The 13949-nt window shown below is 42.8% G+C and overlaps 1 protein-coding gene across 1 annotated transcript in view; it reads left to right on the top strand.

The window, feature by feature from the left end:
* The window catches only part of LOC144720748 (vesicle transport through interaction with t-SNAREs homolog 1A-like), a 45188-nt gene that overhangs the window by 5746 nt on the left and 25493 nt on the right, over positions 1–13949 (top strand). The window contains exon 5 of the mRNA XM_078597774.1: positions 8340–8424. Within this exon, the coding sequence (XP_078453900.1) occupies positions 8340–8424 (85 nt within the window). The remainder of the gene's footprint in view (positions 1–8339; positions 8425–13949) is intronic.

Genomic DNA, 13949 nt, shown 5'->3' with positions numbered 1-13949 from the left:
GCGTGTCTCTCCCGGTGGTGGCGTGAACATTTTCTCCGGGTCCTCTGGTTTCCCCCCCCCCCCCCACATTTAGAGTATTTGGCTGTTATGCATTTCCACGTGATAAGCCACTTAGTTGAGCTATCATTTGTGGCCAGGTCGCTTCTGAAAAAATAGTTTACGTTTTATTAGAGCTGAATCCATTGTTGTACTGTATATCTGTGCTCACACATCTCTTACTCCCTGCCTTCACCGACCCCCCCCCACTGACTAGCGTGGTGAAGTATGGTCAAATAATCCCCATGACGTTCGCTGCGTGGGGGAGGGCCCCCCTCATCCAGCAGTGGATTGACACAAGGGCTGCACAAATGCCCGAGTAACAGCGGAATACTTGTGCGTGTGTAGTCACAGTACAATACATGCCACCATACAATTTGGGTTTAAGTAGCATGTGGGTCGCAGTGTAAATGCAAACGCATATCAAGGAGATCGTATATATAAGGAGAGTCATGTATACACAATTGTTTTCTTATAACTTTTTTTTTACTGTTTATAAGAGAAGGCAGCAATGAGTCTGGGCTTGATTCGGGACAGGCAGTCGACAGCACGGTGGGCAGAGGTCGCAAACGGGTTTTGATTCCTTACCCGTACCCGGCCGCACCAGGGTTGCAAACGGGTACCCGTACCCGGCCGTACCCGTACCCTAACCGTACCCGGCTGGGTACGGGTAGGGTACGGGTATCGGGTACCTGATTTCGACCTCTGGGATGAAGCCATGTTGCAGGCGCGGGTGGGTTGATTCTAGGAACTTGAATTGTGAGAAGAGACAAGACGTTGGGAAATGAGTGACAAACAGTTACTCACCAGTGACTCACGGCCTACCCGTACCCGTACCCGGCCGCACCAGGGTCGCAAACGGCTACCCGTACCCATACCCGGCCGGGTACGGGTAGCCGGGTATCGGGTAGGGTACAGGTATCGGGTACCTGGTTGCGACCTCTGACGGTGGGCAGGTGGGAGGGAATATCCAAACCGCAGGAGCGACTTGGTACCCAGCATAGACAACACAAATACTGATAAACAAACAAAAGCAAGCCTCAATACCATCGTCAATAGCACTGGGGGGGGGGGGGGCCTTAATAGGACACAATATATAATCGGCGACGTTTCAAGCAATGGCCCTTCTTCACAACACACGAAGAGGATTTTATGTGCCATGAAAAATGGCCTTTGCCCAAAAACGTCATCTATTATTTATCGTTTCCTTTTAAAGCCGCCACGGTGTTATTGACGAATTCGTTGACCTTCTTGAGAGATGGAGTTCACCTTGCCTGCGGTGGCACGAGCGTCACACGCAGTCCACAACGAATGGCTATCGCGCTCCGCCGCCATGTGATGGGGTTGTTGGATCACCTTTCGAAGATGGGGGCAGTTCATCAATGTACCTGGCCCAAATGTATGTATGTATGTATGATGCACTTCTTTCGCACCGTACGTAGCCAACCGTGCTAATTGGATGTGCCTGGGAAGGACAATAAAGCGTTATAAGTGGATAACAACTCTAATCTTCATCATCAGCCATGATCAATCCACTGCTGGATGAAGGCATCCATTCCTAAGCCGATTAGCACGGATGTCTACGTATGGTGCGAAAGAAGTTCAACATCCATCAGCTCTCGCAGTCCTGCCATGTAATAATCCACCTGGCACATGAACACGAGTTGATTTTGTTGCTCCATTTCTGTAACTGATGAAATTTACTAAAATCATCTCACCTAAAATAAAATGATACTGATGTTGTTAGCGCCTATGGCGTCTTACAACACATTTTTGCATCATTTGGAACATTTCCAGACACGTGTGCATGGGGATGATCAGTTTACTTAACTTCACTTTCTCAGCGTTTGGCAGTGGCTGGTTCATGAAAGAGTCAAACATTTCCCAAAGCTCCCAATTTTTTTCAACAAACAAAACACTACTCTGTTCTATATTAACAATATTGGATTAGAACTGCAAAGGGAATTAAGTTTTACTCATGGATTTATTTTCATTGCAGGTGTTTATTTTTAAATTAATTTGTACAATGCAAATATATGATTCAAGACCCACAGCACCGTGAACGATTCAGCGAGGCGTGATAGTGTGCATAGGCCCCAGTAGTACATTTGACTTTCCTACATAATGCATCAATTAACATGTTTTGGAAGTCATGCTGGGACCTCTAATTAACAAATAACAGCTGCAGAAAAGGTTGGGACCAAGGAAAATGCTTTCTTTTGCTTAGATTGTGAAAATGTTGGTCATTTCATCAGTTGGGGTTGCCACTTGTCCTGGTCCTCTGTGTTTGAGTCACGTTAAGAGTCCTGATTTTTTTTTCGGTTGCATAATAATTAATACACAACTCAAGCCAATGTATTTATTATATGAAGTTCTCCCCTCTTTCGGTCTTGTGAAATCTTCTTCCCATGAAATGGCATGATTATTTTGTGCCTTAGAGGTGGGAATCCTTCCATCAGGACATAATTTACTTCATTTTTCTGCTACACACTTACACAGTCACAGTACGTGCCAATAAATTCAACCCAGCCAGTGCCGTGTGTTCAGCTTAATATTGTCAAAGAAAAGAAAGCTGTGCAGAGGCCCTGCTAAAAAATATTCTAGACACAGATTATCCGATGATAGAATGCAATGTAATGACTTGTTCCATTCTAATTCCCTGCGCTGTTCACAACAAGATTATGCACCACTTGCTATCTTGAGCCCCGCAAAGTTATTTCCCACCGTGTCACTTTTCGTTAACCCAGTGTTTGAGAAATTCATTGGAATGTTTGAATTTATAAATGTAATGAAATGACTAAAAGAACCTAGTATTAAACATTAATATCTGTGGATTTCTCCCCACGATGCTCATGGAGTTCTGGATAGCGCATTTTTGCTATGATTAGAGAACATTCATTGTGAGTTTAACACGTAGGCTTTCGCGACCAATATTATTCATAATCAACGTTTTTGGGTTTAGATCGCGTTATTTATAAATGTGTCGTAACCTTCCACCACCCGACACGGCCAATCAGTAAAAAAGTGTCACGTTGACAAAAGACAAATAGTTAACTGCTTTAGCCCACCGGTGTGTTGAAGCGTGAAACCACAACATTTACAATTTTTTTGTGCTTTTGCCGCACGTTCAAGAGAGAAGGACTGGACAACTCTTGGTTGACATGTTTTAGCAGCAGGTTATCAAACTCTATTAAAAACAATCACCCACACGATTATTGTGGCATGAGCAATGTCGCGCATCCGACTCGCTGGGAATAGAGGTGTAGGCCGGTGTGTCGAAAGATCAGATTTGTGAACATTTATAGCAAATGACACCATGCACAAATACTGCACTGGGTATGGGCAGTTAATTGATGAGGGCAGATATGCGACGGTCGAATATGCAGTGTACTGTACGTGGCTTTGCTCGGTATTGGATTGTGAGAAGCAACAATGTTTTGCGGCACCTGAAGGATGGCATTCCACTTCGGATATGCGTGCCATAGGTTGAGCAACTCTTGAACTTGAATCCTAACACTCCCAGTAAACCCTGTGTATGCAACATGAGTCATTATTTTTCATAAACTCAGTTGACTCATGTATGTTTTTTTCTCTTCTGGTATTTCGAAATCCTTGAAAAAAATTTTGCCGTGAAAAATATTTTGGCACCCGAAGAAAGCATATTTTGAAGGTTATATTTTTTATCCATAATGTGTTTTGCGCAGATTTGAATGTTTTATATTCATGGTAAATGTTATGTCTTTGCAATTAATGTTATGTCTTGTTACGGGTTATTTGCCCCGATAGTACATTTACAATGCTACTTTGGAAAGCAGTAATGATGAATTAAACAAGTGACGTGATGTGTGCCTGTTTGTCTAAACATGCACTTCATAGTTTGTTTTCTGAGCATAGACTTTTTAACATCAAATACACAAAGCATGGGGCTGCTACTAATTTTATAACACAATAAGGCGTCGTGGGTTTTTTTCCTCCATATTTGCAACTTACAGTTCAATTATTCAAGACCTGCATTGTAGCTAAAGTCGTGTGTAGCATCACTAGGGGAAATAGATTACAAAAACACTTAATTCCTTTGGCATGAGGTTTAAAACCCCAAACTTGGCTTGTTGACACACAGCATACTGACAATGCTAGTTGCAATGTGGACTGTCATTTGGTGGTTTGTAAATTAATATTCACAACTTCTATTTCCGACGGGAGCGGTGATGCGGTGGTTCAAGCAACGCGCTATGAGCCCGGCAACTTCGGCTAACAGCAGTGGCGAGTGGTGGGTGTCTGAATTGCTGTTCAAAAGCTCTCCTTCCATCCTTGACCAACCCACACTGGAGCATCGTCAGAGAAACCCCTACGAAGAATGACATAAGTTGGGGAGGCCTTCCTCCAGCAGTGGATTGACCAAGGATTGTAAATAATTGAAAATAAATTGCCATGTAACCCATCTATGTCTTCTCTCACAGCCGCTGGACTAGTGGTGAAATTCGTCTGCAACATTAAATATGCCATGTTGCTCAACGGTTAATTGTATTTAACTGAGTAAAGGAACCAACTATAATTATCAAGAGGCTGGGTTCTACAAATTAGACAAACTTACAGTCCAACGTCTTCCCATTAATACATCCTGATAATACATGAGGTATCATTTTAAAGGTAATTTTAGTTTTAGAAAGTATGGCTTATTTGTAGAAACAAGTCAATGGCTTGATATACATGAACCGAATATACAATCGCTTTTGCAGTATGAATGAAAACGTCAGTTTGTCTTGGTACATCGGACAACGCTGCAATTTATAGTATTTCTCCCTAATAAATAGAGGTGGACACGTTATTACTATTGGAATCACAGTCCGAATTGGTTGACAAGCCCAAGCAAAAAGCCACTTAACGATTATACTAATGATTACCTACCTCTTTAAAGTGTCTGAAGTCTGCATTCGAATTTGTGGAACTTCCCAAATGGTCTCGAGTTACTAGTGGGACACTCGCTCAATTAATGTAAATTTTCTGGGCCAGGTAAGTAAACAAGATGCTATCTGCATTCTAAGTGGTGTGCTTAAAGTGGGAACTGGGCCAACAAGTGAAGAAATGCATCGGTTATTTACCTAGTGCGACCCTAAAACATAACCAACTCAGAGGTCATGTGTACAAAGCTGTGTTAAATTAGAACACATTACTTGGGTAATATCGAATATGGTAAGAAGACAATAACATTAGCATCTCCCAATTGGTTTAATTGTGTGGGATCTTTAATTGTGTGGGTGATCTTGAAACAGACTGGTAGAGGAATTGTGGTAAGTGGGGGGGGGGGGGCGGTGGTGTTGACAGTCTGATACGAGTGACATTGGCTGAGATTCATCACATGAGTCTGGTAAAATGCTGAGGTTCAAGTAAATGCTATGGGGGGGGGAAGGCAATGAATCTACAATAATTCTGCACCAGCTGTGCTACACTAGCCAGGTGCGTGCGTTAGCCGTGGTGCTGTACGTGACCTTTACTGGAGCAGTGTGCCACGTCATTGTTTTGGGGGGGGGGAGGGAGGGGGGGAATGTCTCCGTGCCAAAAAAGTCGTCAAACTTAACAATGCTTCGCAAGTTCATTAAGGCCCTGACCCTTATCTGTGAGTGTCACTCTAGCCTGAGTAGTTAGGCTGTCACAGCTCACTGTCGTTGATCACACCATATGTGATCATCAGCTAGTTCAGCAATCGAGAAACTGGTAAATGTACAAGCTCAGGAGAACAGTATTTTGCTCATCGATTAGGCATCACTTACATTTTTTACGTGATATCTGGATACAGTGTATAGTATATTTGCGCTTCTATTTAATTTACTGCATGGCAAGTGAATTACAACACAATATTTGTTTTCTTTAGTGGCCTGTAGCACTGTGTGCTGTGGTATGTGGCGCCGTATCGACTGTTAAAAGTGCTTGACAGATTAGCGCTGCACAGATTCCAGAGATGTAATTGAAAGCGGAATGGGGAGGCTGTACAAAGCAGCGCTGTCAATCCCCGCCACGCCAATGCATGGGTCCCGTTGCCCTTCCATCGACCAGTGCGCTCGCCCACCGAATGTGTCATCGACGGACGCGTGCTTTGAAGTCTTTCTCCTGCATAAATCGCGGCCGGGAGGCCCTGGAGATCAGCCGGCCAGCCTCCACCTCTATACCGCCAGGGATTAGGCCGCTCGCTATTTTAGGTCATAATGATTCCCTGCAATCACGCCGCCTTTGAAGGCAGGAATAATAACCAGCCATTCCCAGCCTATTTATACGCAATGTAAAAAATCCTAAATGAAATGCATTTCTGTCAATAGGTTTTTTTTTTATCAATAAACTCCACAGGGGCTCATTAGCCCACGACATCTGCCCCCGAAGCGAGGTTAGCGTTTTGGCTTCGTGCGGTCTGAGCTTGAAAGCATTGTTAACACTCCACTTTGTGAAGGCACAGTTGTGGAGCATCGTTAGCGCAGTTACTGTAGGAAATCTGGTCTCCCGTGCACCATTTTGACGCCGGTGAAGTGCTGAGAACAGGCTGGAGCGGCTACCGGCAGAGCAACATTACCGCTCACGTTGAGACCTCTTGCCCACAGTAGTTAGTGGTGCAAGGCAACAGCCCTGTTAAGGGTGGGTCACAGCTTTCCTGCCTTTAAAAATGCGCGTTATTCATTCGGTGACTTAATCTATGCGCAATGGCGAAGCATTTGTGTGCGATTTAATAGCATTGCATTCATGCTAAGCTTGCAGGTTTTCAATGCAGCTTTTTTTTGGGGTGCTGACGTGAAATATGAAATTGAACTCCTTGGCACAAAAAAGTGAAAGAAACTCGTGAGCTATCCATGCAGGAATAGTTTTAAGAAAAGTGTATTTTGCGCCACTGCTTATTCTTGCCCTTCCCGCGATTGTTAAGTCGTGAATAAAGAATGCGGCGGCTTCGTCGGCAGAGAGAATCCCATTATGAAATGTAACGGCAGTTTAATAGTGCTTAAAAAAAAAGAATTGTACTCCTGATCGTTCATTAGGCACCGTAATGATTAGCCTCCCCCCTTCACCCCTGACACGATTCGACGACTTGACATTATTCCAGGGGGGGGGGGGGGGGGTCACGATTTTTTTTATTCGATAAATGTATTAATTTTATTGTCGCCGCCTCATTTCTGCTGTCCGTCTTCTCTCGCAGCTATCTCTCTCGGCACTCTGTGCACTGCCGCATTCGGACCGCCTGCCTCGTTTGTTTCGTCCGCTGCTCCGTTGTTCCGCGATGCTCATCCCAGACGCTGACTTAAAAGGAAAACTCTTTGCACAAAATTTGCATGCATCAAAAATAATGAACTCCTTAAATAATTCGCTGAATGTATGGTGAGCTTAATAAAAAAAAAAGTAAATCGGTTAATTGATGAATTATCATCACATCTGGTTGGCTACGTACGATGCGAAAGAAGTTCAGTATATATATACATTTATACATCTACTCTTTACCCTGTTTTTTTCTGTACCACACGTCAAAACTCACAACAAAATAAAAATGTGTTTTGGCCATCTCGGCATTGATTTGTCAGAGCCTATGACCAAATCATCCGAAATGTGCTTGATCGCGTTCGACATTAGAAGCTAAGTAGAGTTGAGCCTGGATAGTGTTTTGGATGGGTGACCACGATGTAAACAAAAGTTGTGGGCTGCTGTGGGGCCACATTGTCAGCAGAGGGCAGTGCATCAATATCCTTTGTTGTACTGTGCTCCAACATCTATGATCCCCAATTTACCAACTCACACTAACTAGCACGGTAAGGTATGAACTAAAACAATTTTTATATTACCAGGTAAGGTCCACTGAGCTACATAGCTCTTTTTTCAGAAGCGACCTGGCCACAAATGATAGCTCAACGACGTGGTTTATCACGTGGACATTTATAGTAGCCAAATACTCCGAACACACGTTTCTAAATGTGGAGGGGGAAAAACCCGGAGGACCCAGATAAAAATCTACGCGGCCACGGAGAGCATTTACAACATTTCAAATATATAGCAGCAGGCGTCAGTGTCGGGATTGAACCTGTGACCTGCATACCAGGCGAGGGAGTTAACATCTCGCCAGCGCAGCACCCCTGGGCGGTGTGAGGATGCCCTCATCCCGCGGTTTGATTGACATGGACAAATTAGCGTGCAATTAGCATATCTGCCATGCCGTCTCACTGTGTACCATTCACTTTGTCCTGCCTTGCTGTGTCAGCCCCACCTTGTTACCCTGCCCATCTCAGTATCCGTCTACACGTTGACTGTCCTGCCTCCCCAACACATTCCCGCAGAAAGTCCAGCTGGTTGAGAACACGGTGCGGCTGGACAGCGGCACGCGGATGTTGGAGATCGCTTGCCTCGCCTGCAGAGAGACAGGCACGTGCTGTGGAATGCGTGGGAAGGTTTCGTTATCACTATCATCGTCATCGGTCATGGTCAATCCACTGCTGGATGAAAGCCTCCCCGTCTCTCACGATGTTGCGGTGTGATAATCCACACGGCACCTGAACTGATGTCATCGCTCCATGTCCCTGGTGCACATCCCCTTGGATGCGTTCCATTCCTAAGCTGCCACAAATGTTAGAAATTTTATGTAATTTGGTTGTCGTTTCGTCATTAGTGACCAGGCTGAGACCATCAACCCACTACACACGGGAACCCGGTTTAATCAATGTGAGGTTGCCCAGATTCGAACCCGGTGCCAGATCAGGGCTCTGCCTTCTGGTCCATCTGGCCACCTCCCTCTGTTACCAATCTAAATCTCTGTGTTTGCAAAATCAAAATGAGTGTCGGCTCATAGATGTCTTGTCTGAAGGAGAGAGCGTGATGCATTGTCACCAATGGCCTGGTATGGATCCATTGGCACCAGGTAGCTGGATGAGAATTGAGGGACTGATGCTAGGATTGACCGTGCATCAGTGAATGACCAAAGCAGGACAAGGAATAAATTATAACTCGCACGTCCGATGTGCTCCACGGCAAATTGAGCCATGAGCCACGCATGAGGTCTAACAGAGACGGATTGAGAGTGTTGCCCGTGATAGATTAACGTGTGCTAAGCGAGTCGCAGCTGACCGCTTTATGGACGTCTTTTAAAAACGTTTTAAGGAACGGTTTCACGTAAATTCTTGATGCGACGAGGACGAAGCGAACGAACGCGCACGTAGTGAAGATTGACTGCGCCGGGGATTTTTTTTTTTAAACGACAAAAGCTAAATGAATTGTTACATTATTGAAGGTGCATGAAAACACACCTCATCAATTCACAAGTATTTTCACTGTGCGAGCAAAAGAAGTGATGTTTGGTAAAAGATTGCGGGTTTTTTTCTTCCACCTGTCATTGTAACTTTAATGCATTTTTTAAAGAAAATATGAGATGTTGCTCATTAAAGAAGAAAAAAAAGTGAGATTTGCTGTGGAGGGTTAAGTTGATTGCGATTGCTAATGTTGTGCAGCACAGCGATGTACAATCAATTAGATTTAAATAACATTAAGTGTCGTGGAGAAATATGCATTTGCGTACCTTTCTGCCTAAGTGAGCACTAAACCCTAATAGTCATCAGCAGGTTATAGCCTACAGGGTGCCCCAGGCCTAATCAACATCCACTGGTTCATTCCGCACTCGCTTTCAAGATAACTCCAACTCAGAGCTGAGTCTGTAATCCTTATCAACAAGAACTGTGGCACCACTGAGTGTTCTGTACGCTGCGGCGTCTACGCTGCGCTTGATAAACGTTGTGACCAGTGGCATTGAGAATACAGTTTTGGCATGTGGCATTGTCATGTGACTTTCTAAATCGCCAGTGCGTGGTGCAGCTGATAAAATCGCAGGTAAATTTGCCCATTAGTTTTTTCAGTAAAATTACTGTGGACATTCACTCATCCACTTTTATGTGCGGCGCAAGAGGATGCAATCCTTTTATCTCTGTTTATACACGCAAATTACTCATTTTGTCCGAGTGGTAAATTATAGATAAACATAGAGCATAATAATCATCAGAGGTGTGGACTCGAGTCATGTGACTTGGACTCGAGTCAGACTCGAGTCATGAATTTGATGACTTGCGACTCGACTTGGACTTGCATAACAATGACTTTGTCCCACCTCTGATAATCATCATTCTCAACATCAGCCTTGATCAATCCACAGCTGGAAAAGGGCTTCTCCAAGCCACCATCATCTCTCATAAGCTGAATTTATCGCTGAACATCCTCTTAGACATATTCCATTCCATGGCTGTCACTTTGTCACTATTCTTGACCTTCGATTAATTAGCGAATGGACTCAAGGCACGTGACCGACAGAAGATGTTGCACTCAACTTGCTAAAAGCATGTTTGCTTATTGTATTGTCTGACTGCTAATGACGGCATAAGGTGGCGGCTCATTCAGCAGTGGATTGTGCAAGTAATTGCAGGACTCATCGTCTCGTACAAGAGCTCGTTGCCAATTGAAAGTCCTAAACGGTGACATTATCGACGGCTTAATCATAGGTTGACGACCCTGTGAGTTGCCATCGGTGAACATTGTACACGTCCCTATCGTATATGTCATTGCTTTACTGTTGCTCTTTTATCAAACTTGCAGACAAATGTAACCACAGGCAAAAATGTAAGTCCAAAATTAGGTACAATAGTAAATGCATTCATAAGCATAGGATCTGTGAAAGTCACCGCTAACACTTGCCACAACAGGAATATGACATCCTTCAATGTTTTTTTCATTTGACAATAATTAACAAATTCCTTAGAAGTCAGTGAGACATTACTAAGACACATGCATGCATGCATTGAACGTGTTCATTCTCCTTTTCAAGCATGGAATAGTTTTATTTCCATTCAACGTATAAACACTGTGATATTTGAACGTCGATCACTTGTCACCAACTTGATATGCGTCTTGCACAAATAAATAGCAGTTATTTCTAATTGTACATTGCTAGGAAAGGGCATAACGTGAGTTTGCATAGTATCGCGCATTATAGAACCACGGTGATTGTGGAATGCCGTTATAGACAAGATGATAAACGATGCTTAATGGTCGAATGGCGCATCATTTCATTGGGCATTTATTCATCCATAGCGTGTCGTTCGTCTGTGTTCTAGTTTGTAAGTAATTCATGTGTTGTGGCCTTGAGTGATATATCGCCATGATACACTCCAACAACCCACGCAGCCATCCACCCCACGTGTCTGACGTGTGGACATTTGTGAAACGCTTTCATATGGGAATGAAATATGAAACAATGAGAGAGGGAGAGAAAAAAGCCCATCTGTTTTCGCCTGTGTTTGCACGGGTTTTTAACAAACCTGATTTGTATGGCTGCGAAAATTTCATTAATAAGTCAGGTGTGATTTCTCAAGATTTCAACAGAGCTGTTATCTGACAAAAAATCTAGCGCTGTCAAGTTTGTGTGTGTGTTTTAGAAAATTAAGATTCAGTCGGTTTAGATATACCGCTCGAGTTAAAAGTTTAGATTTATTTTCAACAAAGTTATAAAATAAAAGGGCAATTAGTTTTCGATGCCATTTTTTTTAAAAGAGATGTAAAGGCTTTTAAATGTAGTCGTTATTAACAATTTAAAATGTTTATCAATAAACAAGGCTTACATTTGATGTAAATGCACAGATATATTTGTGTGCATAACATAACACATTCACAGGTATTCATATAGTCCAAGGGAATGATCCTTATTTATTGTGTTCTTAAGGGCTTTTGTCAAGGTCACATTATTAATGTATACGTGATTTGTCTTGATTACAACACTAAGGCTTGGAAATTGTGCTTTATTTTTTTTATTCCCCGAGTGTTTTTTTCATTATGCCGCCCAGCAGTAAAATATGATTTATTGGAGACTCTCCGTGGCTTAATCGGGGAAAGAAAATGACTTAGTTTAAAATGCATTTCACTGAGCTCATATGCTCACTTTATTTGTATATTCAGTTACTTTACATTTTGGTAATATCCGAGCGTATTTTTTTCCCTAGGAAAACCCAAAGGCTAACGCCAATCTACCCTCGGGCTGTTGTAAACCTTTACACGGATACTGAAAAAGGTTCATTACGTTTGTGAAATTGCAATGAGTGATGTTCATTTTTACGTAAATTGTTTTACATAATTAAAATGATACGGCCAATTCCAATTAAAATATAGTCATAACATGATTAACACTTGAACTTTCACATTGTATTTAGACATTGCTCAGAGTGTTAACGTGTTCTCCTTTTGCATATAAACAGTATCTTTGAATGTGGATGATAAAACGAAAGCTGTGTTTCCGTTCAAAATCATGTTGCATGGTCATTGTTTGTTCATTGCAAGGTAATGTTTTTTTTGTTGGAGCAACACCGCTTTCTTTAAATGATGAATGAAGTGTTGGTCGGTTAAATGATCAGATTCGTCTTAATCAGACTTTACGAGATGAATTAGATTGGGCCCCGGGGTCAGGATATCAGCACTGAATCAAATCCATTGGCTGTAACGTTAAGTGATTTACAAATGCTAACCACTATGTAAATACCGCTCCATTTACGAGGTTGTGTTGCTGTTCTCTCGTGCGCCCGCTTGTAGCTGTTGTACAATTAAAAGACGATCGCCACAGAAAGCGCCTTCACAGCTTCACGCCTTGCGAACCCATCGGGCAGTTTTTTTTAAAACTAATCCAGACGTGAAGTCTCCTTGACAAGAATTAATGCCCGGTCAATTATTTATCTGTTTAGGCAGTCATGCAGATACAAATGTCTTCATCCACCAGCTATACCTTGCAAATTAATGTACGAGCTGCATATCCAGAAATGTCAGCAGAGTCATCCATTATAGCGCCCGGCGTGGTCTTATTTCATTAACTTGAATATGCAATGGCTTGAGGACAAAAACACAATTCGTCTCCGTGACAGATTTTTCCACTCAATTAGTGCCCGTGGACTTGTCTGCCAGAGAAAAATGATGTTGCATCCTTTAGTGTCAGCTTTAGCAGTCTTTGTCCACGTCATTACTGCTGGCTGCACACGCGTGTGCCGGGCACACGCGTGTCCCACGCTCACGTGTTCTGCCACCGCAACAGTTGGTGCACTTAGAATATCCGTTAAACGTTGTTTGTTATGCTCCGAGGCAGGTTACATTTTGTGGTGTGTGATTAATTTGGCTGCGCGTAGGATTTTCACTTCAAACCCGTTGTCATTTCCACATTAGTTTTACTGACAAAACGGTCAACTCTGTACACAAGTCTTTCAAACTTAGGGCGATGCTGTACCAATTTTTTGCGTGACTAACAATGAACCAACTTTGTGAAATAAGAAAAAAAAACAGGTGCTTTATAAACTATTTCATGTTGAATCACGTTTCAAATGTGCTATTGGCATCACATAATTTGAAGGATATCAGTGCATCACACTCCGTCAGAGGATACCCCTGAAAGATTACGTCATAGAGCTAGTTTTGGAGTCGTTAAAACTAAATTTGTATCCACACGAAGGGCATGCATTCTAATGCACTGCAAAATATGTTGTTACATGCCAATAAAAAAAGTTTGAAGGCTCTCAGCTAGAATTTAGCCAAATGAATTCAAAACTCTCATTTAACATAATGGGGTTTTATTTTTGTACAGTCAATAGTGGCCAGGGTGAGACCACCAACTCGCTGTACTTAAGAACCCAGTTTAGTCCGCACCTCCGATTAGCATGGCTATCTACGTACGGTGCGAAAGAAGTTCAACAAAAAAAACGTACATCGTCACTCGGTGGCTGCCTAAATTCTAACCCTTGACCTCGTTTGTCCCAGCTTAGTGCTCTGTTATAAAAATACAAATAGATGTTTTAAGCTTGATTCGCGACGTTCTCTCAATGTATTCACAGTGTTTTCTCGTGTACATGAAAGCATTATTTGGCCAATTATGTTTGTTT

The sequence above is a fragment of the Lampetra planeri genome, chromosome 9 (genome assembly GCF_965212315.1).
Source record: "Lampetra planeri chromosome 9, kcLamPlan1.2.h2, whole genome shotgun sequence".
Lineage (NCBI taxonomy): Eukaryota > Metazoa > Chordata > Hyperoartia > Petromyzontiformes > Petromyzontidae > Lampetra > Lampetra planeri.
Note: the sequence above shows the minus strand (reverse complement) of the source record. Positions and strands in the feature narration are given on the sequence as shown.